At 37.2% G+C, this 25,592-nt stretch overlaps 2 protein-coding genes across 4 annotated transcripts; both read right to left on the bottom strand.

Annotated features, from left to right (window-relative positions):
• Window positions 1–104: 104 nt before the first annotated feature.
• On the bottom strand, window positions 105–3,229 carry LOC120330359 (multidrug resistance protein 1-like). Its single transcript, XM_039397277.2, has one exon. It carries the CDS (start codon window positions 2,069–2,071, stop codon window positions 647–649), a length of 1,425 nt encoding a protein of 474 aa, XP_039253211.2. The 5' UTR covers window positions 2,072–3,229; the 3' UTR covers window positions 105–646.
• A 2,748-nt stretch (window positions 3,230–5,977) lies between these two features.
• Window positions 5,978–16,005, bottom strand: LOC120330357 (uncharacterized). 3 transcript variants are annotated; one of them, XM_039397274.2, is made up of 5 exons: window positions 13,694–16,005; window positions 12,423–12,647; window positions 11,791–11,878; window positions 9,744–9,879; window positions 5,978–8,421 (listed from the first exon to the last, which is right to left on the bottom strand). In XM_039397274.2, exons 2-5 carry the CDS (start codon window positions 12,579–12,581, stop codon window positions 8,187–8,189), a joined length of 618 nt encoding a protein of 205 aa, XP_039253208.2. In that variant the 5' UTR covers window positions 12,582–12,647; window positions 13,694–16,005; the 3' UTR covers window positions 5,978–8,186. The 3 variants fall into 3 exon arrangements, with proteins under 3 accessions (XP_039253208.2, XP_039253209.2, XP_039253206.2); XM_039397275.2 differs by having other exon boundaries at window positions 12,423–12,615; XM_039397272.2 differs by lacking the exon at window positions 13,694–16,005 and having other exon boundaries at window positions 12,423–12,747.
• Between the last annotated feature and the right edge of the window lie 9,587 nt (window positions 16,006–25,592).

Below are 25,592 nucleotides of genomic sequence, written 5' to 3'. Positions count from 1 at the left end.
TTTATTCAACTACGTTTTGAAAATAAAAAAAATAATCATGTCAATATATAAATATTCAATAAAAGCGTGACCTCTCAACCTTATTTTGAAACGTATTTCGTCAATCATACAATGACATTTTATTTCTGACTATCGTAAAAATATCACCACTACACGAGAAACGTTCGAAATTGGTACATGAAGTTCAATAATTATCTCATCATTGGGCCCATGATGGTTTTGTGAGGACAGAAGAACAGCACCAGTCCATATAATCGGTCTAAAATCTGTACATTATCGTCACACAAAGTTTCACAAAAATTTTCCTAGTCGTGATGTTTCTCTCTAAGTGAGATTTTGATGGCTCCCTCAAACAATCTATGGATTATCCTGCTCATTATAATAATTTTTCACACAGCACTAAGAAAAGTTAAAAAGTTAATATGCTCAGAACAGAATATATATATATATGTATATTTATATATACGATATATGATTTGTGTACATGACATCTTGGACTGCTGTTGACAGAACAAAAACATCCATTTTCTGAGATATTGTAAAAAATTGCAATGAGTTTTATATCATCACCCATGATATGAAAAGCAGCACAAAAATTGAAAAGACCCGATATTTAAAATAAATCAAATATATTTTATTAGCTATATCATGCATGAATTTTATCGTTATTCAATAAAGGGGTCTTTTCGTTCGCTAATGCATTACCGTTGGTCGTGTGTCGGTTTGTCTGAGTCTGATTGTCACGCGGTACAAGTTTTTTGAACGTCGTACATATCAAGACTACAGCAACAAACATCAAAATGAGAACAAGACCGCCTAAAATAGGCAAACGTTTTTCAGTCACCATTGGCGCAGACCACAACGGGCCCAGGATACGACCAGCGCCAGCAAACATGAGCAGAACACCCTGATTGAAACTTTGTGTCTCAATGCTTGTTATTTTTGAATACAGTGACATCATTGGAATAATAATGAGCGGGAAACACATTGTTAAAATAATCCAATCAACCCAAAATATTGGCAAAAGCCAGTCAGGATTTTCGACATCTTTTCTAAAATACAAAACAGTGGAGTAAACCGTGAATATTGAATAACATAATACACCACCAGAACAACCTGCCAGCAGAATAAATCGATCCAACAGCTTTCTGTTGACAACGCCAATTACTGCGTACACAAAGATTATAGCAGCACCCCCTGCACAAAACATGAAGCTATTACTAATTCCGCCCCAGCCGAAAAATAATAAGCTGATCGGTGTCGCTGCTGATTCGAACCCAGTCAGCGCTACCCAAGACATGAACGAGACGAGCAGGCAGACCAGAACTTCTTGCCTCAAAAACTCGTCACGGAAACTTCTAGTTGTCTTAGGAATTCTAATTTCCGGGGAAGTTGTTCTCTCGTTAGAATGCTCACTGTTCTGTAGCATGCCGTTATTGCTTTGTCGCGTCGGTTCAATATCTTCAGCCCAGAAGTCATTCGGAACATCCTTGAAAAGTAACATTACAAGTATCGTATGTATTGTCCACATTCCTGTCATAAAAAGTCCAGGTGAAGAAAACTCATTCACATCAAATGGTCCAAGTTTAAAATCCAGCTGACTTAGGAACAGATTGAATCCGGGACCAGTAAGCATACCCACATTTCTCATGAAGCCCAGCATAGATAAGACCCCAGTTCTTTGCTTTGTAGTTGTTGTCTTTGAGATCATGCCGAAGTAGGAAGATCCAGCTCCGGTTCCAACTCCGGATATTAATCTCGCGCCCCACAATATCCGGTAATCTCCGCCTACAAAATACATGAAATTCCCAATAATCTCAAAAATGTTGCTGATGATGGCGCACATCTTATTAGCGCCAGTCTTATCAGCTATTCGCCCATATATCGGTGCTGATAATAATCCAGTAAGACTGAACGAAGACATGATAATCCCAAGAAATCCAGTGGGTCCATCGAGAGATATGAGATATCCATTTAGAGTCGGTAGAATAACAGCGTATTCCACTCCGCACAAAAAGAAGTATAGTCCAGTACAAAGCAATCGTCCATAGCTCTGACGAGTGCAAATCATTTTCCTATTCTAATGTCTTCTAAGAGGGGAATAGATTAGAGATATTTTGATGCTAAGCACTATGCTGAAAATACCATGAAATTTTTTCTCAAGGTTAGTATTTACACCCGACTGTATATCTAGCATGTTTTTTTTTAAATAAAATTCATTTTGTATTTTGAATTACCGTTTTCTGAAAAGCGAGAATTTATATAATTCCGCGACATTTAACCCACATTATTACCCAAAATCGTCCACCTGATTAATGACGTCACTGCCAATTATTACCAATTCACGCTTTTGTGTTATTAAGATCCCAAACCATTGAACAGTTTTTCTATCGTACTGCTGTATTTTAAGGAGAAGCCAGAGTTATTTTATTTGTGAATTTAATTAAGAAGTTTCCACATTAAAGCTCTTGAGTAATATGAAAAATACAGGAGTTGTGAAAGACGTATTGCTCCGTCATCGGGTCCACATCACCATTAGATAAGCAAAAAAGAAATGAAAAATAAAATAAAGAAACAAATAATAAAGATCTGAAACAATACATAACAATAGAAATATATTAATTCTCAGGGGTTTACTGGCATACTCTAGTGGTAATAAACCAAAGTGTGCCAAGGGCCAAACTAAATTCTTGTTCTTATTTGTATGCAAAGCATTCGAAATGTAAAAAAAAATAATTCGTCTGCTCTCTATACAAGTTTCACTTTTAATTAATTATTCGCTGTTTGGATTTGTCTTATGTACTGCGACGTCGTTTGATGAGTCAGAAATAACTCGTCGGCACATAACATGACAAAATATTGCTACTTAACACCTCATTGTTGGTTTACCCGTCGATCTCGTTTTGAATGAGACTAACAATTGCTTATTTGATGGTGATGGTCATTCTTGAAATAGAAAAAAATGACAGATAGGTTAACTAGTTTGAAATTATTCTGAAATTGCCAGAAGAGCAAGAGTTGGCCTGGATTTGGAGATTTGTAAAACTTTGTACGTCTAGCATAAGTCTCATCTAAATTTGTCTCAACTCAAAAATAAAACTTTGGTTACTACAAGAAAGAGAGAAAAAATGTATCTGCTCAAAAAGTTGCAACTGAAATTTGAAACAATCTCGACGAAACGTAAACCATCTAGATCTAGAACTTGGTGAAGAAAAGATATCATGGTCTCATAAAAATAAGTCATTTGGCGCTTTTGTACAATATAACCTCTTCCCGCTATCGCAGGAGTTCATATTTTTATACATATTCCTTTTATATATATTACGATTTACGGTATTCCCTATAATTTCTAACACTATATTTTTATTTTATTTCTTACAGTTATTGTCTCCCACTTAGTCTGTTCCCCGAAATGCTTTTCTAGCCTAGTGCGAATGACAAACGAGTTAGACAATTTGACCTTAACACGTTTTGAACGTTCTCGAGAGAAAATAAATAAATGACTGACGACTATTTAAGTAACCCAATTAATCTTGAAAATTAAATGAACTCGTGTATTATTTGTTCAAAACTTTCGCACCGTAGAAAACTTTGACGAAATTATTAATTACATACAAAAAAGATGAGACTAATTACGAAAAACAGTTGTGTGGTCTTTGAGATGTTTACAAACAAATAAGTGTTTTTTGCTGGCATGTTTAGGTTTTCGGTTTTTGAATAGTCTGCCTGTTATAAATTTATATATCACACGTTGTTTATTACAGTATTATGTTTTTATAATTTATTATTGTTGGACTTTCTTATGGGTGCCACTGCTCGATAAACAAATTTGGCCACTGAATACCCTGCGAAGGTTCGCCGGTTCGAATCCTACGTGATGAAAAACTATGTGCGAGAGGATTTCCAGCCTCTCGCTCAGTGTTTCACGTAACCTCTGTCTGACCTCATACGGCTTCTTCCTTCGCGAATTCTGAATTGAACTGATTAACTATTCATATACCAGCCACCAAATGGTTATCGGAGGCCATTGTTGGGCATGTAATTAAGTCGTTTCGTGGGCTTTCCTCTTATCTAGGATAAATGACCAGGAACTATTCTCAAACCCGACATTGAATGGTAACTGAGCAAGTGGTCATAGTTCGCTATATCAGGGCTACTCAACTGGCGCACCGCGATCCGAATCCGTACCTTTCGAGTATTCGAATCGCATCTGAATTTATTTTCGCGGTTACTTAGTTTTCCCAAATCGCTTTTCTGTGTGACTTCAAAAATAAAGGCACCGAAATATCTTTAGGAGCACTGTGAAAATATTTTCCCTAAAGACCTGACCCAGTAATTTTGAAGTTTTGCTCACGAATTTTTGGTAAACAAAGTCGAGTAGCACTGCGTTAATAGTACTCTTCCTGGGATAAATAGGAAAATTCATAACATTCCTAGTACTGAACAAAATAAGCATCCATTCATTACACGCTTACACATGCATATTATTGCCCTTTAATTTTATAGCCATTATTTGATCATTGTATCATATTGATTTATGCATAGCCTTCAATCACCCCAGTGATTGATCGATTATGGATTAAAAACACGATCGTTTAAAATACGCAAAGTACAATGACATAGAATATTTATATCATTTAGGATATAAATAAGTAATAATAGAGCCTTTTTACTATTTGCAATTCAAGTTTGTGAAATACCGATATTATAAATGAAATATTAAATCGCTTGTCAGTCGCAATTATTATAGGAATTCATTGTACCAATACTTAAAATCCTTTCGCCCGAACAAACTAACATCAGAATGATACCGTATATAAATACATAACTCCTTTTCTGATATGTTTTCTCGCTCTACATATAGACGATATTCTTGCACTTTTTTTGAAAGCGCCTTCTCCATAATATATATGTATGTTTATTTGCCTCAAAAATGTAACAGTATCTGCATAATAAATAGACAACATAGTTAGTCTTATTTGTTGGTTTATATATTTCAAATCCTCTGCATATTCAGAATAATTTAGTCTTGCTCTTATGAATTAGCCTCACTACATACATGTTCCATCTCCCCTTGCCTTGGATTATAATAAAGCATAACCTTGTGAAATATCCTTCGCTACATGACGCCCTATTTCATAACTGTGATGACAATACGAAATGGTTTGCTATCCATTGCGTCATTCAAAATAACGAAACCCGCTGATTTGCAAAATGAGTAACATTATTATGCAGATGACGTAATTTATGAGGAAAGTAAAACCTTTTCCACAAAATGGTATATTTAACCCCATTTTACATGCTTTTTTAAACTGAATTATGATTTAACGCAGTGTTACCCAATCTATGGGTCGCGATCCACACTTGGGTCGCATGAAAATATACTCGGGTCGCATGTTTTTTCAACAAAAACATAAAAGTTACCGCTTCTATTTTCTAGTTTGGTCGATATTTGTATTAAGTGTTTTTCATTAGTTAGTGTATATTATTTTGGAAGTATTACAGCGTGAAAACTTAGCAGCTGCTGTTTTGCTCAAGTAATGCCACTCCACGATTTTAAAAAACTGGCTTATGGCAAACAATGCAGCTTTCTCACTATGAGTGAGAAAGCTTGGAAAAATAAATTTTACGTAAAAATGGTATTTTTGCATTAGGAAATTTGTGACCACATATAGCATAATAATTACATACCGCCTAGTATTTGTGCACATTCTTGGGTCGCGAGATTACACCAAAAATTGGGTCGCTTGAAAATCGGTTAGGAACCACTACTCTAACGATCATATTATAAATACCTCCCTAAATAACAAGAGTTGGTATGTTGGTAACTGCAGGCTTGCAATATTTCTTGAGTTACCTAGTGTGATTCCCGCTATAACCTGTTCTTGCAAAACAACATTACCACTGGCTTTCAATTCCGTACATCTCATGAACATTTCGATTTTTATTATAACAAAAAATAAACCATTCCTCCAACCCAACCTTTTCGGTTGAACGGAACCACAATATAACATTCCACAGGCTCGAGAAACCTCTGTGCAATAGTTTTTGTCTGAATTATAAAATCATCAATATACATAAAACCTAATACTTGAAAAACAAAATGATCCACAGTAACCTAGGTGATTTAAGAGCTATTGCATCTTGCTGCACACCAACACAAAAATATGTCTGTAACGTTTTGTCTGATCAAGGTCAGATATACATAGTTCCTCAGACATCCTATTTTGTAATTGAAATGATATTGCGCAACAGCTTGTCCTAAATTGCACCATTCAAAATAAAGTGACCTGCTGACATACAGTAAAAGGAGGCGTAATCATGCAGCGTAGGATAAATAGATTTCGAAAATTATGACTAATTTGATAAATTAGAACACGTGGTATTTTGAAATCGAACATTAATATTTAGTAGTAGAAATGATATATAGGGTTTCTATAAAGTTTCAAAGTTTTATAAAGTTACAAAGGGAATTATTTGATAACAATATTGTTTTGGCCCTCACAGACGTTTAAATGAAGTAAAAATACTTAAACAATTGCTGATTGAAAAAAAAAAAATCTGGTCAAGATATATTAAATACTGACTTTATACCAAAATTAAAACTGTGAAGGGATTTTATGGACACCACCGATCATGATATGAATGCGAAGTCCAGACATCTTCTCGCACATAACTTTCCCCGCAGTGGATTCGAACCCGCGAACCGATGCAGGTTAGTCAGAGGTGCTGTGGCAAGCTTATTCCAAACGCTTAGCACGATGAACCACACCACCGAGCCATGTAAGAATAAGAGCATAGTTGAGCCGAACGTCTTATAATGAGGCTTAAAATATGATATTTTCACCAGCCCAAATTTCAACTGCAATTGAACAATTAATAGAAGAAATAATATTAATAAAACAATATATTAAAAAAATGCCATGGTAAAATATTCAAGATATTTACAACTTCGCACAATTAGTTTGCACCAATGATCAGGGGTGAAAATGCGAATTTAACAAACAATATGTAAGAAATATGAATGGCTCTTTAGAGTGATGGAGGAGTGTTAAACTCGTACTGGGTATCTGTCGAACAGCGATATCCTTGATTAAGCCTAACAGAAAATGACAAAAAAAAAGTGAAGCTCCACATTCCTAAAATACAGAATGCAATTAGAAAATAAATTGAATTGTAGTATTACTCAAAATAAAAATAATAAATATAGATTTGTTTGAAAGAGTGTACACCCGTAGTATGTATACCAGGGAAAATACCCTCATATATTACTGAGTCGTAAGAATTATTTTACGTCATGTCACGAGTAAGGTTTAGTCCATGAGTCATTAGTATTAGCAAGCTGCTATTAATCTTTTCTTACATCCCCCATTCCTTCGTTTAGCAGTTTCAGCATTTCCCCGGGTATTGTTTTTTTACATAATAATATCACATTGGTACATACACTTCTGGAGCGCTAAAAATGGAATCCATAAATTGTTTAATTGCTTCTACATAAGTTGAATAAAATTTATTAAATATTTACGCTCCAACTTATGTTTGTGCATGATTTTACTCGAAAGTTTCACGAATTAAGGACGGAATGCACGAAAGTTATGTTCTTTTTAGAATATGTTCCAAATCAAATCCTAAGCATATAGCTAATACAAATAAAACAGTATTCAAAAGTTACTTTTAAATCCTTATTTTGCAATATATAAAATATGAAATGATTTTCGATAACTTTATGAAACATACAAAGCACTTTGCAAAATAGCATTTCGTATTTAACTTTAGAAAATATGTCTTTCAAATGTGATAAAAAAAAACACTTCTCTTGTTGTAAAATTGCACACACTAAACCGCGTTGTTTTACCAATTCTTTACAGCCATTTATTGTCGTCATGACATTACGTGACACCGTGATATCTCTTGCTCTCTGTGATATAACAGCCTGCTTGCCTGTTTCAGAATATTTATATTTCTAAAGTGCTGTTTTGGGATCGGACGTATTTTGGGTATTCAATTCAGGTCTCTTCGACTTCCTTTGACGTAAATTACTGTTATACCTAAATCACGGGTGTCGCTGGCCTATAACCAGTCTTGGTGTCTCGCGCCTTTTTCCACCCTAAAATACCATTTTCCTTCTTTTTCGTATTATTTATTGATAAAGTGCACTTTAGTATGATGAAAAAATGAATTTCCGATTATTGGTTGAACCAATGTAGTTTTACTTCTTTAAAAACTTGTTTTGTACGTTCTGCAAGATCTCGACAATTTATCACCGAGTACTTGATATTCAGTTGGTCGAGAATAGAAATCATAGAATAGTGTAGTTTCATAAGTTCGTCAATGTTGCATTCTCGTCTAACTCCGTCAAATTCAATAAATTCTTTTTCTGGTTTCACCATGAATACGAGACAAGTTTTTCCTTCTTTCCATCTGAAACAGCAATTGAACTGGTTAAACTTACGATTACTATATCATTATTATAGCAAGCTAGTGCAATCTAGCGTAAGATTTATATTTACACATGAAATTTATACCCTATTTCCATCCTTTAGCACCAGAATCTGGAGCATGAACGTGCCATTAACTGACCATTGTACATTTAGTCGTTTTGCGGTACCTCTGCGGTCTGTGTATTTTACTAGAGTTTTATTTTTATATTTAATGTCTGTTGTCCTTTAACTTAGCAGTCCTAAGCTGCAGTTATACATATTGTCGCACATCTGTGTCTCAGGCCAGTGAGGTCGTTAACATATATCCCGCATTAGTTAAAATGTTTAAATTTTATGCAGATACGGTTACATCTTTGCGGCAAATAAACATACACACATGCGAATCCATAGCACATATAACAATTTAGTTACGGTCTTGGGAGATATATCTCGGGCTTGGATACCGAGTAGTTCGCTGATCATTTATTGTTATTAATGCAAGGTCTCACGCAGTCACATAGTAGGGTTGGTCCATTTATATACGCAATTTTATCGGCGACCAAAAAATTGCCAAGCCATGGAAAGTTAATGCGTTGCGCGTTAGCAAATGAAAATTGAAGCTTTTTAAGTTCAAACGATAAGAAAGACCACAACAATATAGTGAATTCCACATAACCGAATGTCTTAATAAAAAGTTCTGGTCTACTCGACCAATTTGAACATAGTTTCATACTTATACTTTTATGGTATCTGAATGAAACCGCTGATGTAAAAATTGTATGTTCATTGTATATTTATCTACTTTTTTATATTATTTTATCTTTTAAATTTTTAATGTTTATTTCTTTTTTCATAAATATATATGTTTTTTACGAAAAGTTTGTAACAGCTATTTGGTAATTTTCTTGTTTTCCAAAACGTTATATATATATATATTTAAATCATTTCAGTGCGTCATTTTTTATGTCTTGAAAATATTTATAATTATTAATTAGGAGCATCTGAATGTATTTGTGAAGCTGAATTGGAGTTGTGGATGTCGCTGTTTGAAAACACTTGAAGACTCTCACGACTTATGTCACACAATTAAAGTTAGTTTTCTTTTCTTTTTTCATTTGCCATATTTGTCATGATGTTTTTATATCTTGTGTTGACAAATAAATAATGATTGAATGATTGTTTGGAATCTACAACACATTTTCGAATCGATAGCTTCTTCGAGCAAAATGCTTCTAATTGTCTGTTCACACATAAAGTTTTCGCACATAAGTAAAACCAAGAGTCGTTATTGATAACTTGAATTATTTCATGAAACATTCTCACCTTGACAGCATCTTTTTTGCGTGTGGAATTTCAAATAATTCTTCAGCCTCCGACTCGCCGACAAAAGCCTTTGTATATCCCAATGGATCGATTATACCACGGTCCCAGAGAAAACGATTATAATTCCCGTTATATTCTGAAATTAGATACAAAAGCATGAGAAACTTCGGTCTTGTTGCTGTGTGATTCACCAATGAACTGACAACAGAGAGCTTATGGATACTGACTCTTCCAAATATCTACAAATATAGCAATCGAAAGATTTTTCATTGAGCATAATGTGAAAAAAGTCGCTTATAATATATAATTATTCTTAGCACACTCATCGACTCCAATACCCATTAAATTGGCGTTTTGAAAAGTTAGAACAAAGGCGTGCAACAGGCGTCTCGCGATCACAACCCGGCTTGCCAAGCCATTCAGTGTGGCCCTTGTCAACACTCAATTTTCCCACATCAAACATAAAATATTAAACTGATAGTTTATGTTTAAAAAGGCGCTCACGTGTTTGAAAATACAAAATGTTTTTATTTTTTGTCTTGTCCTGCGTTAAATATTTCGCCATTTTGCGCGGTGCCTTTATTGCCGTAAGACCATGCGATAGTCTTTTCATTGTGATAAATGTTTAGATTGTTGGAACATGGAAAACGAATTTTTTTGTGTGTGACATCGAATATATTCTCTTGTACCTTGAAATAGGACTCTAAAATAAATTTTAGAGAAAACGCAACAAAATTTGAATTAAACAGCCATTGTTATCATAGATTAAGGGAGTGCAACATATTTTTTCGGTGGGCCACATAACCAACTTCGGACATCTAGCCGGGTCACAAATAAAATTTAGCAGGAAGGGCAAAAGAAGAGAATGTGGCTATGAATTATCCTTGCATTAATAAAGTCACCGGGCAAAACGAGAAAGATTTAACGCAGCTACAAGATAAAATGACATCATGTATTTTTACCCACTTGAGCGACTATTTAAACTAAAAATGTTTGATTCGAATTGTATGCTTGTCAAGAATATCTGAGTGTTGACAAGGGCCACACTGAATGAGTTGGCGAGCTGAGTTGTGGCCGATAGGACGCCCGTTGCACACCCCTATCTTAGGACGTAGATAATCTAGATCAGGGGTCACCAACCTTTTCGAGGCCGAGGGCTACTTTCTGGGTATAGATTAAGCCGCGGGCTACCAATTCAATGTACACTTCTAAAAAAAGCGGCTGTGTGGCCATCGTTAGTGTGGTAAGCGTTAGATTCGCAGGTTAGAATCCCATGCGAGGAGATTGCTGGACCCCTTGCTGGACTAACTAATCCCATATCCGACATGAAATGGTAACCGGACGAAAGGCCTTTGTTCGCCATAAGATTAAGCCGTCTTATCGGCTATCTTCTCCCCCGGGATAAATATGTAAATCCCATCCTATCCTGAGTTTATGTCAAAAATGTTGATTCACAAAGATAGGTTGAACGAAACAATGGTCTCGTAAAATAGAATTGCTGTATAATTTGAATCGCGAGCTTTTTCTGCCCGAACTGCGCTGACCAGTGGATAGTTAGCGCGGTAGATCGCGTGACAAGCCGTGAAATATCTTTTCGCTTTGCCGTCGCTACAATCGCCCCACAAATGAGACACGCGCAGGCTGTTTTCATGGTGGGTTTTTCATCGTTTTTCTGCCATTTTCTTTGGAATCAATAATTATATTATTGCTGCTCCACAAACCAACGGACAAGAAAAAGCGTGGGTTCGTGGTAAGTGATATCAGTGTGATGTCATAATTGGAAGGGTGTTAATTGACCCGTCACATTACCGAGGTCAAATAAAAGTCGGGTTGGTGGCTATAATAATTAATATAGTGCCATTCCCGATTCCCATATAAGTGTGATTTATACAAGAATAGCAGGACAAAATTTAATTGATGTATCTTACTCATAAGCGCCCTTATTAAGCTTAGTTTGGAACAGATCTGCGGGCGACTCATATGGTCTTCACGGGCGACTTGGTGCCCGCGGGCAACGCGTTGGTGACCCCTGATCTAGATAATTCACCTTTTATTTCATTATCCTCTGTCGTGCATTGTATTTGCAAAATTTCTTTCTCAAATTCGAAGAGTACATCTGGATTGCGAAGTTGTTCCTGTAAGTGTGAAGAAACATATTATTTTTATTGATTGGCTTGCGTTTATGGTAAATCAGTCAGATAATTATTTACGAGAAGTTTAACTTTCATTGAACAAGACTTTTGACAATGATTAATTATATATAGAAAAGTATCATGTTCTTCAATTTAAACAGGGCATTTTATTTACATTCGATAAAGTCTATGGTGTCTTTGACTTGGATGGTAAAACGTGCTATCAACAAAAATTTAAATTTTTTTAAACCCTGATTCTTGTTGCAATATCGTTGTTCCGGGTGAGGTTTCAGAAACCCTTCTTTAGATAAAAAGACTCGGGATACTATACATGTTACACTAAAGTTATGCATCAATACTGCTCAGGTCGGCTTCGATTAAAGCGGTTTCATTCTCAAACAATGTCATTCGAACTTTCTAGCTGCGTTCTTACACTTAGAATTAATATAGTCATAATCAGTTTTAAAAAAAAGAGCTCAAGAAAATTTGGTAAAACTCTGATAATCTTGAGCTGGACTGATCTCATGAATATACGTCACTATCGTACCGGCGTGAGTCCTCTCTTCTTAATCAACGGCCTTGCTACTTCTTCTTGAGATTTAAATCCGAACTTTGAAAACTCTGGATGTCTTTGAAGACTTTGCTGAAGAGTTGTCTTCCCGGCACAGTGTGCGCCGCATAGATAAACCGATATTTTCCTATCCATGAGTTCAATCGACACGACGTGTATTTGAAGATTTCTTATGATAGAAATAGCCCTTGAGCATGAATGCTGTGAATGAAAGGGTGGCACAGACGAGCTATATCAAGAAGGACTGTAGTCAAATGAATGGTGCGCTGTTTCCGAGAGCTCACTTATTTGTTACGTCATAATCTATATCTTTGTAGCCATATGTCATAAAAAAAACAAAAAAGTTTAGATAGAGCCGTAGATAGAGCCGTATCTGGACTGGACTAGACTGGCCTAGCGGTTAGGGCAGGGGTGCACAACCTTTTTGCTATTGGCGGCCACATTGCATTTATATGTATTCAATACGGCTTCCATGGGGATGATGAGAGCCCTATCGGCGCGCTAAAATTTTCTTTTGGGCTTTTATGACGTCATAACGGCGTATTTGACTCATGCGAGGTGCAGTTTGCCCAATTATGAAGTATGTGGGACTACTTGGAAGAATAATATTTGCATTTTAAACGGATTTTTCTTTTCGGTCGACCTATTCTTGAGCAGATATATTGCAGCAAATTGCATAATGGTTGCACAATTTTGAATAAAATCAAAAGTCGGGGAGGGGGAGGGGTGAGGGTTCGTTTGCCCAGATTGTGACGCATCGTGTCGTCTGAATTTTTTGCAGTGCTTCTCTTTTGCTTCAATATACGCCTGCATATGCGCCAAATACTATATTTAGAACTTCATTTTATTTTATAGGATTTTGTATGTGAACGACCGCATTATTTTTTAACGACGGCCGCATGCGGCCGTAAGGACGCAGGCTGTGCACCGTTGGGTTAAGGCGTTGAACCTAATCGTGTTGGCATTGTAGATCACATATCTCGGGTCCATTCCCCCACCTCACTCATAATGTGTAATAAATCGAATGGGAGATGCCAAACTAGCCCTTTCACATAACAGTAGTTTCATAAATAAATATCAGGGGCCTTTTTACAGCGCCTTGTAGAGAGCAAAATCCTCGAGAAAGCGTCTTATATAAAAATGCTTATGTTTCTTTACATATATTCAGCACTCGCAGTGAAATACCAATACGTAATGTATTTTTTTTATAAAACACAATATAACTCGTAGCATATATGTTTAAATACCTGCCCCAAGCACTTTCACGTTGCTTTTGGAATGAGATGTTCCACTACTCTATCTTTTGCAAGACTCTCCAGATCAGTGATTCCCAAACCGTGGCCCGCGGGCAAATCACGGCCCGCGTTACGATTTAAAACGGCCCGCCGAACTTAAGCGAAGTATTTTGCCACTCCATGTTTTTACTTTTTTGCGTTCTAGATACCACCAATTGTTATGTCATTATCACATACACGTGTATAATCTTAACAATTCAATTAAAACGGTATCTTAATTTTACGTACGGTTATCGGGCCCGCGAATATCCTTCTGCTTCCAATTTCGGCCCCCCGGCAATCAACTTTGGGAACCACTGCTCTAGAATCTAGACAATCTAGACAGATATTAATACTTGAAGCTACTTGTGCGGAATCTTTCCAGACTGGCATTACCTAATTATTTTATTACATTCTTTCATTTAATAAGGGCAACTAATTACTCTAAAAATATGGTAATTGTCTCAATTTCTCTTAACTTATTCTCTCCCACGTCGTCAACTCACTACCCCTACAAATATCACACATGAAACGCACAAGCGATTTTGGATCCTGCTTAGAAACTAAATTTTTATTCGAGGCGTCGAATTACAATGAACCTTCATTGTTACCGTAGGTACAATTCAGTGCGGATGGTGTGTATATCGGAAATGACGCCACACAACCGGGCTGATATGTTTTCATTAAGCGTTCATGATCTTTTTTAGAACAAGCTTGATTGATTTCATCAATATTTTAAAGCACAGAGTCACGTTGAATAAAAATTGAAAAATTGCACTTGCTTGACTGACAATACACACTTTATATATCTTACCTGAACATGTTTTACTCAGGGGTGGGCATATTACGGACCGCGGGCCGGATCCGATTCACACCGAAGTGTTTCATCCGGCCCTTTTGTGTCTGAGTCAGAGTTATTTTATTTGTCACCTCAAAAAAACAAGCAATCAAGAACAAATATTTGTCTGCTGAAATAGCGACTATAACTTTTATGAATATAAATTTCGGTTGAAAATAACGTCATAGTGACCCCGATTGTTACTTTGTGCTTTTTATTATTATATAAACCTAGCTGTTGTAAATAAACTGTTTTTTACTCATATTGAGTTTTGATCCCCCAGCCCAGTAACCAAGTCTATTATCGGTAACTGGCCCACTAAAAAAATAAATTGCCTATCCCTGAGCTAGTTATATCCGAAGGAAGCTATTCGAATGTCAATTAGCCCATACATGTATCATAAATATATCTAATTCAATCAATATGGCGTATGTGGTGAAGCCTTCAATAAATCTAATAAACTCGAATAATACTTGTCCCTCAAAGCGTGTATCTTTATGGTTGGCTGGGTGAAAGCTGATAAATATGTCCCATAGAAAAACAACACTTGATTATGTAACTATCACTTGGCGTTAGACGAGACTAACTACCCTTCCTTGTACTATGTTTTTGTCCAAGTGATTTGATATATCATATTCCCGACTTATAATCAACAACGGTTTACAGCAGGGACTTTGTATATACAGTTTGCCGTAGCTCGTCAATCATATATTGGTGAAAGTGGAATATAAATATCGGCCTCATTGCCTCATTGCCTAAAAGTACAGCCTTGATATTAGGTTTTCATTTTCTTTGTTGTTGTATCTGCTATCACTTACCTCATTTTACCACAATCCTGAAACAACAAAACTAATAAATATTTTATATAAATCTATAGTGCAGTAGCCAACTTTATTTTTCTTTGCAATCGGAAAAAAACTTAATCCTGATAGAAGAGGAATTCTAAATCAGCCATATCTAACATTTTCCTCAGCACCAAAGTTAAAACTGTCACGTCAACCAAATTTTAAAGTACACAGGCAAAATATTTAATACTAAATTATTGATACACTATCCCAGTAATACTTAAACTTTGTTCGTTCGTGGCCTATTCTGTGGCCCAATAACGTTTTTATGCAAGAGAAAAAGCAAACTATGTCCAGTGGTGGGATTCAGCCGGTTCGCAACGGTTCTATAGAACCGTCTCACGGAATTTTATGAGATCAGCGAACCGGTTAGCATTACTGGTTACTTTCAATGTTCTGTTTGTAAGAGAACCGGTTGAAAAATATGACTTTTGTGATGAAACCGGCTACAAAAAAAATTCGAATCCCACCACTGACTATGTCCTCAAAAACAAACACTTTCACTTCAATAATTAGAAAGAAAATCACCAATTAATAGCATAAAAACGGTATCATCATTTATCACCACAATTAAAATTCAACTATTGTGAGACAAATGAAACTGGAATTATCAATATCTCTGGCAATTCCTAATAAGTTGTGGCCCAACTGAAAATATTGCTGTGGCCACCAGTGGTTGAGAACCGATGTACTAGTCCCACAATTTTGATTTTTAACAAACTCAATAAATAAAAACGTCTCAAAATAATGCTGCAAGCCTAAAAATTCACATTTATTTATCGCGTATGCTCTAAAAAGACCTTAAGTCTCAACGCTTTACAGTGAAATAAAACCCTAAACGAAAGTTTCTTTTCGAAACACTTGAATAGTTTTCTTAAGTATCACGAGCTTTTCGTAAATGGGGAACCACCGAAATCGAAAATAGAGGCGAAGAAATTCAATACAATATGACGACTTCGCATTCATTAACCCGTTTACGTCCTCTTGAGGTACGCAATCAAGCGTGTCTGTGCGTATATTTAAGATAATGTAACACCCCGCTTACGTTACATGCGTTATGAGTATGCAAGCAAATGTTTACGTCATTGTTCATAAATAACAAGAGAGCAATACTCAAATATATGGACACGAAAGCCAAAACGAAGTAGTAAGGTTATGGAATATATCACAGTAAATTACAATATTCACTACTGACGCGAAAGAAGAACCGCCACAAGATGTGCAATTTTTGATGACGAAAATACCAACAAGAACAACATAATAACAAAACTATCCATATGTACACTTCGTGTCCAAAAATTCAGTAGCCAAATGCATTATCGTTGGAACTTAGATAGGACTGGTAATCAAAGTATCGTGTGTTCAATTTCCGGAGGCCGACATCGAATTCTGCAGCATGTGACATTTTTCCTCGTTTAAATCCAGATCTTCAGTTTGGTCCTTCATACCTTTCTCAAGCGATACTTGGTTAGGTATAACTAAAATTTCGATCTCACCAAGCTCGACAAGCTACGGTAAGTTGACACAAAGACCTTGCTGTAAACCGTTTAAAGATTTTTATTCGCGATTGTGATATAACGAATATAAATAAATAAATGTTGTGTTTCTGTTCGACGTATTTGTCTCATTTCACCCAGTCAACCATAGAGATACACTTGGCCCGCTTTGAAGGACAATTATTATTCGAGTTGCCTTTTTATTAAATGCTGTACGACCTACGCCAGGGGTGGGCAACCCCTGGCACGCGTGCCAAACTTGGCACGCAAGTTCATTTATTTGGTACGGAAGCGAATCATCAGAAACAAGATCACTCTTCTTCAGATAAAAGTTTTCGAGGCTCTGCATTATCTGATGAAACTAGGTGTTCATTTGTTCATTATCGTATGTTACCAATTCATTATTTATTCTTCTTCTTTACTTTCATGACATATGGCAACAATAAAATATATTGGCGTAACGAAAGAGCTCTCGAGAAATTTTGTCGAGAATAGCGCAGTATTAATTTGGCTACATTCTTACGTAATCTCTCACTGATATTTTCCCTAAATATGAATCTGCCAGTACATGTTTAATTAATAGGTTTATTATCGTGTACTTTTGCTTTAATAGTAGCAAAGCATTGTATTTAATTTTGGTCGGCACGCGAAAGAATTTGTCGTTAAATTCAGTTGATTTTGGCACGGGAGCCGAAAAAGGTTGCCCACCTCTGACCTGCGCCATATATGTTATACCATATGAATAATTATGGTACATGTGTGGGCCAATTAACTTTCAAATTGCCTCATTAGTTATAGATCAGGGGTGGCAAACACGTCAATCGCCACGTCTCGAGAAGTTGAACGCGTCTGATGATGAGTGAATTTAATAACATACCCCCAAAATTCTGTAGTAGCCTACGTGAAAGGTATTGTCTCACTCCAAGAGTATAATATGATAAATTTTATTCCCAACGGTAGAAATTGCATCAGAATGCCCGATTTTTCTAATTTTAATCGAGGGAAGAATTGGACTTGGAGAAAATTGTGAATTAGGTAAATTACCATCCAATTAAAAATTGAATGGAACATAAAAAATACAATTTTTTGCGGCGAACGTATTAAGAATGCGCACACAGAGTCGAGCTTATCGGCAGCGGTGGAATTTTTTTATGCGTGTGTGCAGTTATCTGCATATTCAGTACGCATTCGTTTTTGTGTCTGGCCCATTTACCGATCAGTCGATCGCGAGCTCTTTTGAAGATTTTAGTCGATGGCGGTCGAAAGCAGGTTGGCCATCCCTGGTATAGATAGAGCTAGCCATTACATTACTTATAAAGTACATTACAAACATTTTCAGGTCAGATATAAAATGTGTATTGTCAGCCAAGCGTAATATATAATTTTTATTCTCATTCAAAGACGTGACATTGCATCATAAATTATTGGTGATCTCAAACAAGCTTGATCGAAAAAGATCATGCACGCTTCATGAAATTATATTGGACCGATTGTATGGCGTCATATCCGATTTAAAGCATTAGCATCAACACTGAATTGTACCTGTGGCATTTCAGGGAAGGTTCATTGTAATAGGACGAGTAGAAATATTATCCAGACAAGATTTAAAACGGCTTGTAAGTTTCATGTGCGATATTCGAATGTATTTGATTGTACAGGAATCGCAAGTTGAGAAATTGGGAGAATTACCATTCTCATCGGCAAACTGCGGCCCGCGGACAAAATGCGGCCCTGCGAATTTATTTTTTGCGGCCCTCGAACGTCCCGACTTTTGATGTGAAAATCTAAACTTTGATTATAAATTTATTATTGTCTCGACACGGGTGTACGTGGTAACAAGTGCCGTTGTGCGACGCTTTTTTGCAGTAAGTAGCGTCAGTTGTTTGTCGTTTACTCGTTGTTGGATGTAATTATAAGTCAAGTTTATTTTGAATTTAAGTGATAAAGAAAAAAGTTCGGGAACGGAGAAAAATTTGCGATGAGGGTCGTGCTTGGACAGAAAACGTTTTTTTCTTCTTGCGTATTACAAAACCAGTTTGTAAGGTAGCATCGCGGGTATTAAGGGGTTAGGGTTAAACGTCATTATGAAACGTGTCATTGACCTCGAGACTGCACAGCCGCTCGTCTGTGCGACAGTGCACGTTCGGAAGTACATATCGCTGTGAGCAACTTTATCTAAAAGTTGCCAGAGTGCAATATTTAAAGTTTCATGTGACGATTGTTCGCAGGCGGAAATTAATGAGGCCCGTACGCTACTGTAAATGTCTATATTTGGCCCGCGAGTACCTGAAGTTTGTCGACCATCGGTCTAGAGCAGGGGTTCCCAAACTTTATTGGCCGCGGGCCAAAATTAGAATCGGAAGGGTGTTCACGGGCCGGAAGAGTGTAGTACCCGAAAGTGTGCAACGGTTTAGCTGGGGTTCTGTGGATTCACATTTGACGGTGCTCCCGAAGTATGCGAACCAAGATGGCGGACATCGGAACGTAACATGGGTAACAGGTTAGAGTTAGGCGATAATTTTTTTCCAATTTTCCTTATTTTAGTCCTATTATCAGTTAGGAGACTAGCCAATAGCATCCCGTAGTATTTATACCTAAAATTATGGCCTAACCCTAACCTAGTACACATAATACATATTACATTCCGATGTCCGCCATCTTGGTTCGCATACTTCGGGAGCCCCCATTTGACATTTTTTTAAACATGTTTGTTTGATTCATAATGGCGCTTTATGTCGTATTGTTTTATAACTTGAATAGTTCGTCGGCAAAGTGGACAAATCGCATAAGTGTGATTCTTTCCAATACAGAAATACGAACGATGCCATTTATCGGAGTAACATCTGTTTTCAGAGTCTTGTATATTATTTGACATCTCTAACCTTTCTTAAACGGCTGATAACTAAATTACTGCCCTATGTAATCCTAATACGGTACGTATAATTGAGATACCGGCATAATCGAATTGTTACCATGAACACGAGCTTAAACTGTGATAATGACATAACATTTGGCGGTTTTTAGATTGTAAAAAGGTAGAAACAAAATCTGTTTCATTGTTTCACTCAAGCTCGGCGGGCCATTTTAAATCGTTACGCGGGCCGGAGTTGGCCCGCGGGCCGCGGTTTGGGAACCCCTGGGGTAGAGTCTTGTCTCTGTCAGATGTGTGAAGGCGCCTCATTCCAAAAAAAGAAGCGTAAAAGTGATCGAAGCAGGTATCAAAACTACTAAGCTACGAGATACGCGGAAATGTGCTTCATGAAAAAAATACATCAGAAAAAACTCTAAAGTCAACATGTTTGACCATTTTATTCCAAAACTAAAACTAATTTTTGACCAAAAGTATTTAGTTGATTTATTAAATGAAATTATTTATTTATATCATGATTATCTATTTTGTTTATTCGTTTTCTTTGTAGAAGTTCTTTAATAATTTAATTCTGTTGTTTAAAATATTGCTTATAAGCTATAATGCTGCACGTTGTCGTTTTTTCAATATTTTGAAACCAAATTAGCAACTTCTTGGTAGTATATATTGCAAAGTGAGAAAGTAGACTGGCAAAATAAGTGAATGCAGTGGCGGCGCGTCAATAGGGCCAACCGGGGCAATGCCCCGGTTGTTTTTTCGGTATAATAAAAAATATTCGAAAAATACCTCAATATCGGTTGCACAGACTGTCTACACTAGCCATATTCAATCAATCAATCTTTTATTTGTCAACACAAAAAACAAGCATATAGAAAACTGTTACAATAAATGAAATATACTGATCATGTTAATTGTGTGACTGGAGTCGCGAGGGACCTATAAAGGTCTTCAAGCAGCGACACCTAGCTGATGCAGGTTAGTATAAAAAAGTAACTAAATAAGACACAACTACTGAATACCAGTAGTTGCGGCAGTATACATAATTGAGGCTACTGTGCAGATTATTTAACAAAATAAATGTATAACTATCACGAGAGAATGCACTGAAGAGAGAAAATGAGAGGACAACAAGAAAAAATAAAGAAAAACTTAGAGAGAATGCAAATTGCACAAAATATTTCTAACAAGTACAATTTTGAAAACTTATATACAAATGAAAAGAGTGAAAATTACCACTCTGATTAAGTTACAGCGAATAATATATTGCAAACAATACCGGTACGGTATCCTATTATACGTGTATAAAACTTGCAATAAGGGGGATAAAATATGACGAGAAAAAAAAACGGTCATAGTATTTGTAAATAACAGTAAACATACTTTCACTGAGTCATTAGGAGTTACCAGATTTAATGCGGCGGGTATTCTAGAATTAGACTCCTTGCACTTATTGTTGTTTGCCCGACTTGCTTGACAGCGAGCAATTTGGTAGGCGACACTGTCGAGTACCGGTACGGTACTTCAATGGTTACAGGAAGAGAGATAGTTACTAATGTATTTATTTTTCAAATTTTTTTTAAACATACCATACGATAGTGATCTAATGGCATTAGGTAAAACATTCCAGAGCTTTACACCCATATATTTGATTGACTTCTGTGTTCTGCTTGACGAGTATCTTGGGACGTGGAATGAACCTGACGAAGCTGATCTAGTGGAATGGGAATGGATAGTACTCTGCTTCGTAAAAAATTCAGTGAATGCTATGGGAAGTTTACCATCGAAATATTGATGCATAAGTTTCGATATCTCGATTTCATGAATATGACCAAGTTTAACTATGCTGCATCTGTGGTATAAAGGGTCAAGTCTAGACCGAAATGGTGCATTACATACAGCTCGGACGGCTTTATTCTCCCGACATGGTTCATTTTTCGCTCGCAAAGCCTTCGCCGAACGTCGACGGGGCGACGCCGATTTTGCCCCGGTTGCTCATTGTATATCGTATTCTCTCTTTTATCTTCCACTCGCCGCGTTTGTCTCGTTTGTTTTCTGTTTCTTCTACTAAATCATCGGGGCCGATCGGGGATAGCCCCGAAATTATGACGACACAATGCCGACGTTTCTTACAACAACGTGTTGACATATTCACGCATTCCTTCTCGTTCGTTGGTTGCTTGAAGAGTTGATAGTTTCCTCGCCTTCGTTTTTGTCGCTTGTTTCGCTATTTGAATCAGTTAGAAACTTTTAGTCCATTTGCTTTCGATTTTCCACATTCCTTTTGAGCTCCTCACTTCTTTCCGGCTTCGCATTTCTTAGCCTTAGACCTCATAATGAATAAGGTTGATGCACTACTTCGCACTCCGTTTTCGCAGCTGCCGCTGGAACAAAAATTAGAGGTACAACGGCTTGGGCCTTATCAACCAAAAAATTGTTCACTGGAACAATCCCATGACGGAGGAAAGCGTCGGCGTACATTCTGCGCAGAAACTTGGTATAAAAAACACGAATGGTTGTGTTACAGCGAAGACAAAAATGCACTTTTTTGTTTTTATTGCCTACTTTTTGCTACCGCCCGTGACTCACGTTGGTGTAAATTTGGTTTTAGAGATCTTAAACATCTAGCCGAGCGTGCCAGGGATCATCAATCTTCTATGGAGCATCTGGACAATGCAGTAAAATACCGAACATTCGGAAATGTTAATAATGCAGCACAGTTGGATGAAGGACGCGCGGTTTCTATTCGTCGGCACAACCAAAACGTCGAGAAAAACCGCCATGTTCTCGGTCGATTGATAGATGTTTTGAAGTTCATTGGTTGTCACGAGCTGTCCCTCCGTGGGCACGATGAACGGGCTGGCTCTTCTAATAGAGGGGTATTTTTGGATATGGTGGAATACACCGCATCCCTAGATGCAGTATTGAGAGATCATCTTGATGCCGCAACTGTTTCGAAAGGGACATCTAAGGATATCCAGAATGATTTGCTCGACTCAATGTATAAAATTTATTTACAACATTTGGCTCTGGAAATTGAGAATTGCCAGTTCCTTTCGATTCAGTCTGACGAGACAACTGACATCACGTGCGTTTCCCAACTGGCTGTGATTTTTCGGTTTGTGAAAGATGGTAAACCTACCGAGAGATTTCACAGCTTCGTACCAATCGTTGATCGCACGGCTTGCGGGATATCGGCTGTACTGAAAGAAGTGTTACAGCCTTACAACGCGAAGTCAAAATTGATAGCTCAAACTTATGACGGCGCGGCAGTCATGAGTGGGTCGAAACATGGTGTTCAAGTTTATATAAAAGAAGATTTTCCTCATGCGCATTTTTTACATTGTTATGCACACCAATTTAACCTCGTTATTAAAAATATGTGTCTTGATACCCCTCTCGTCCGTATATTTTTTGCAAATGTTTCGGGGTTTTCTTCATTTTTTTCCGTTTCGCCGAAGCGCTCTGACCTCCTTCGCCAGCTTTGTAGCCGCCGTCTCCCAGCTTGTGCACCAACACGTTGGAACTTCCAATCACGCTTGGTGCAGGGCGTGTCCAAAATTAGGTCTGAGCTCATTGAGTGTTTCAATGGCATTCAGAGCTCTCCGGTTTGGGACGAACGCTCTGTGAGGGAGGCGGCAGGTCTGAAGCGTCTGCTAGAAGATGGTGAGTTTTCATTTTTTCTCGCTTTTTTCTCCACAATATTCTATCACGTGGCTGTATTATACGGCGCATTGCAGTCAAGGGTAATGGATGGAGCGTCTGTGCAGTCGTGTATTTCAGACTTCTGCGATGCTGTATCTCGTATCCGGGAAACAATAAAATACGACGACACATGGAGTGCTTCTTTACGCCGCGGGCAAACAACGCAGCGTTTGATTTTGTCTGCAAAGGAATGCTGTGACATTCTAGTGAATCAAATAGGCGATCGTCTGCGCACTGAACACCTTGCCGCGTTCACTTTGATGAACCTCAAAAATTTTTCAAAATTTGCACGTCAATTTCCCATCCATTTGTTGGCTACTGTCTCCAAATTTTACCCCATGATAAACGTGGGTAAATTGGAAAATGAATTGCGATGTATATACACCAATCAAACTTTTTTTGAACATCACATCAACTTGCGCGCTCTATGGGTTCCTCATAGATAACACTCTAGTAACTACCTTTGCGGCGTCTGCAAAATTTCTGGATATCATTTTGACGACGCCTATTTCTTCCGCCGACGCAGAGCGAACATTCAGCACGCTGAAGCGTATTAAAACGTATCTCAGAAACACAATGAAGCAAGATAGATTAAATTCCTTGGCTGTTTTATCCATTCACAGAGACGTTATTTCTGGGATGCATGGCTTTAATCAGCGCGTTATTGAGCATTTTGCTTCCAAGAAACCGCGGCGTGTTGCATATATGTTCAAGCAGTAGAAGTCTAGCAGCATAATTATCTATGAGTGAGCAACGCATGTCCTTATCTTTGCATAACTTTCCTTTCTTCATAGTAACGTTTTAAACCTTATTTTAGGTTTTGTCTGCTTTCCCGAACTTTCTGTTAATATGTCATTGTATTTATCTGGGTAAATATTGCCTTTCCTTTTGAAAGAGGTTTCAAAATAAACTATGTCTATATTTATTAATCCCTTGACTTGGACCGGTTTTAAAGACACTTTCTTATCGTTAAAAATTGTCGCTTTTGCCGATTGGTTGTTACCGATGGAATGGTTTTTATACTCATAAAATAATGGGAGAACTTACAGCGCTCATCCTGTCCCCGTAGATGGGGGTGACTTGGTCCCGCAGTAGCTTGCCCCGGTTGTCAAAATGACCACGCGCCGCCACTGAGTGAATGTTTGTATAGCTTTAACGTATACAATTAGTTGTTTTGGATGCATGGATGGTGAAAGACGCCGTAGCTGACAATTTGCTACGTTGGCCTACGGCGGCAAAGAGTTCAGCAAACCTCTTGCACATAATCATTCCCCACTTGCATTCGAACTTGCAGGCAATCCGAGGTTCGGTGAAGAACTTATTCCAAACGCTTTTCACGATGCGCTAGTAGTCGAGTCGGGCATTAAATAAATCATCTGAAAAAAAACACACTAAGACCAGCATCAAATAAAAAATTTCCGTTTTGGTATTTGAAAACATTTGTATATTAAGTTCAATAAAATTATTACATACTAGATATTAAATTAATACAATCCGTAACACATACCAAGTGTGAAGATTACACAGGAAGTCGTAACGGTATTTTTGTCGTGTTCGCTGTCACACAAAAATATTTTCATACCGCAACTTGCAACAGTATTGCATTGACGTGCATAAATATCCGTTTAGTTTACCTTAACCAGTGAAGCATCTTTTTAACGCTAACAAAAATATAGGTAGGAAATGTGTTCCCTGTCACCAAAAAATATCTTCAGACTTTCAATGTAAATGTTATATTACATAAACCAGTTACGTTAAGTTGAGTTAACGTCGAACCGAGGACGTGTCGAAGACCGTGAGGAAATCGATAGAGATGTAACCGGTTTGGCAGGAATCGGCCGCATAGTTGTTTATCCGTGTAGTGTGGAGACAAAGCGCGGACACCTTTCCTATTACTTTACCTGAGCCGGAGGAACGATTTATCATCAATTCATTGCATACAATTGTCTGTTATTCCGGTGGGGTTCGAAGTTTACTGACAGCGTATATTTTGAAATCATTTTTTATATTTCATTTTAAATATTTTAGATATAGTTATGTTTATCACAAGATTATTTTTCTTTGTCGGAATTATTCATGGTTTATCGCAAGCGAAAAAAGCTCCAGGCAAGTATAAATTTTT

Source organism: Styela clava, chromosome 12 (assembly GCF_964204865.1).
Source record: "Styela clava chromosome 12, kaStyClav1.hap1.2, whole genome shotgun sequence".
Taxonomy (NCBI): domain Eukaryota; kingdom Metazoa; phylum Chordata; class Ascidiacea; order Stolidobranchia; family Styelidae; genus Styela; species Styela clava.
The sequence above is the reverse complement of the archived record's forward strand: the minus strand, read 5'-3'. Positions and strand labels throughout refer to the sequence as shown.

Excerpts from the sequence above, each read along its gene's own strand:
- LOC120330359 (XM_039397277.2), bottom strand. The coding sequence starts at position 2,071 with ATGATTTGCACTCGTCAGAGCTATGGACGATTGCTTTGTACTGGACTA.
- LOC120330357 (XM_039397274.2), bottom strand. The coding sequence starts at position 12,581 with ATGGATAGGAAAATATCGGTTTATCTATGCGGCGCACACTGTGCCGGG. Across the intron at positions 11,879-12,422 it reads AGAAGAGAGGACTCACGCCG|GAACAACTTCGCAATCCAGA; the intron begins GTACGATAGTGA and ends TCACACTTACAG. Across the intron at positions 9,880-11,790 it reads AGAGGATAATGAAATAAAAG|AATATAACGGGAATTATAAT; the intron begins GTGAATTATCTA and ends ATCTAATTTCAG.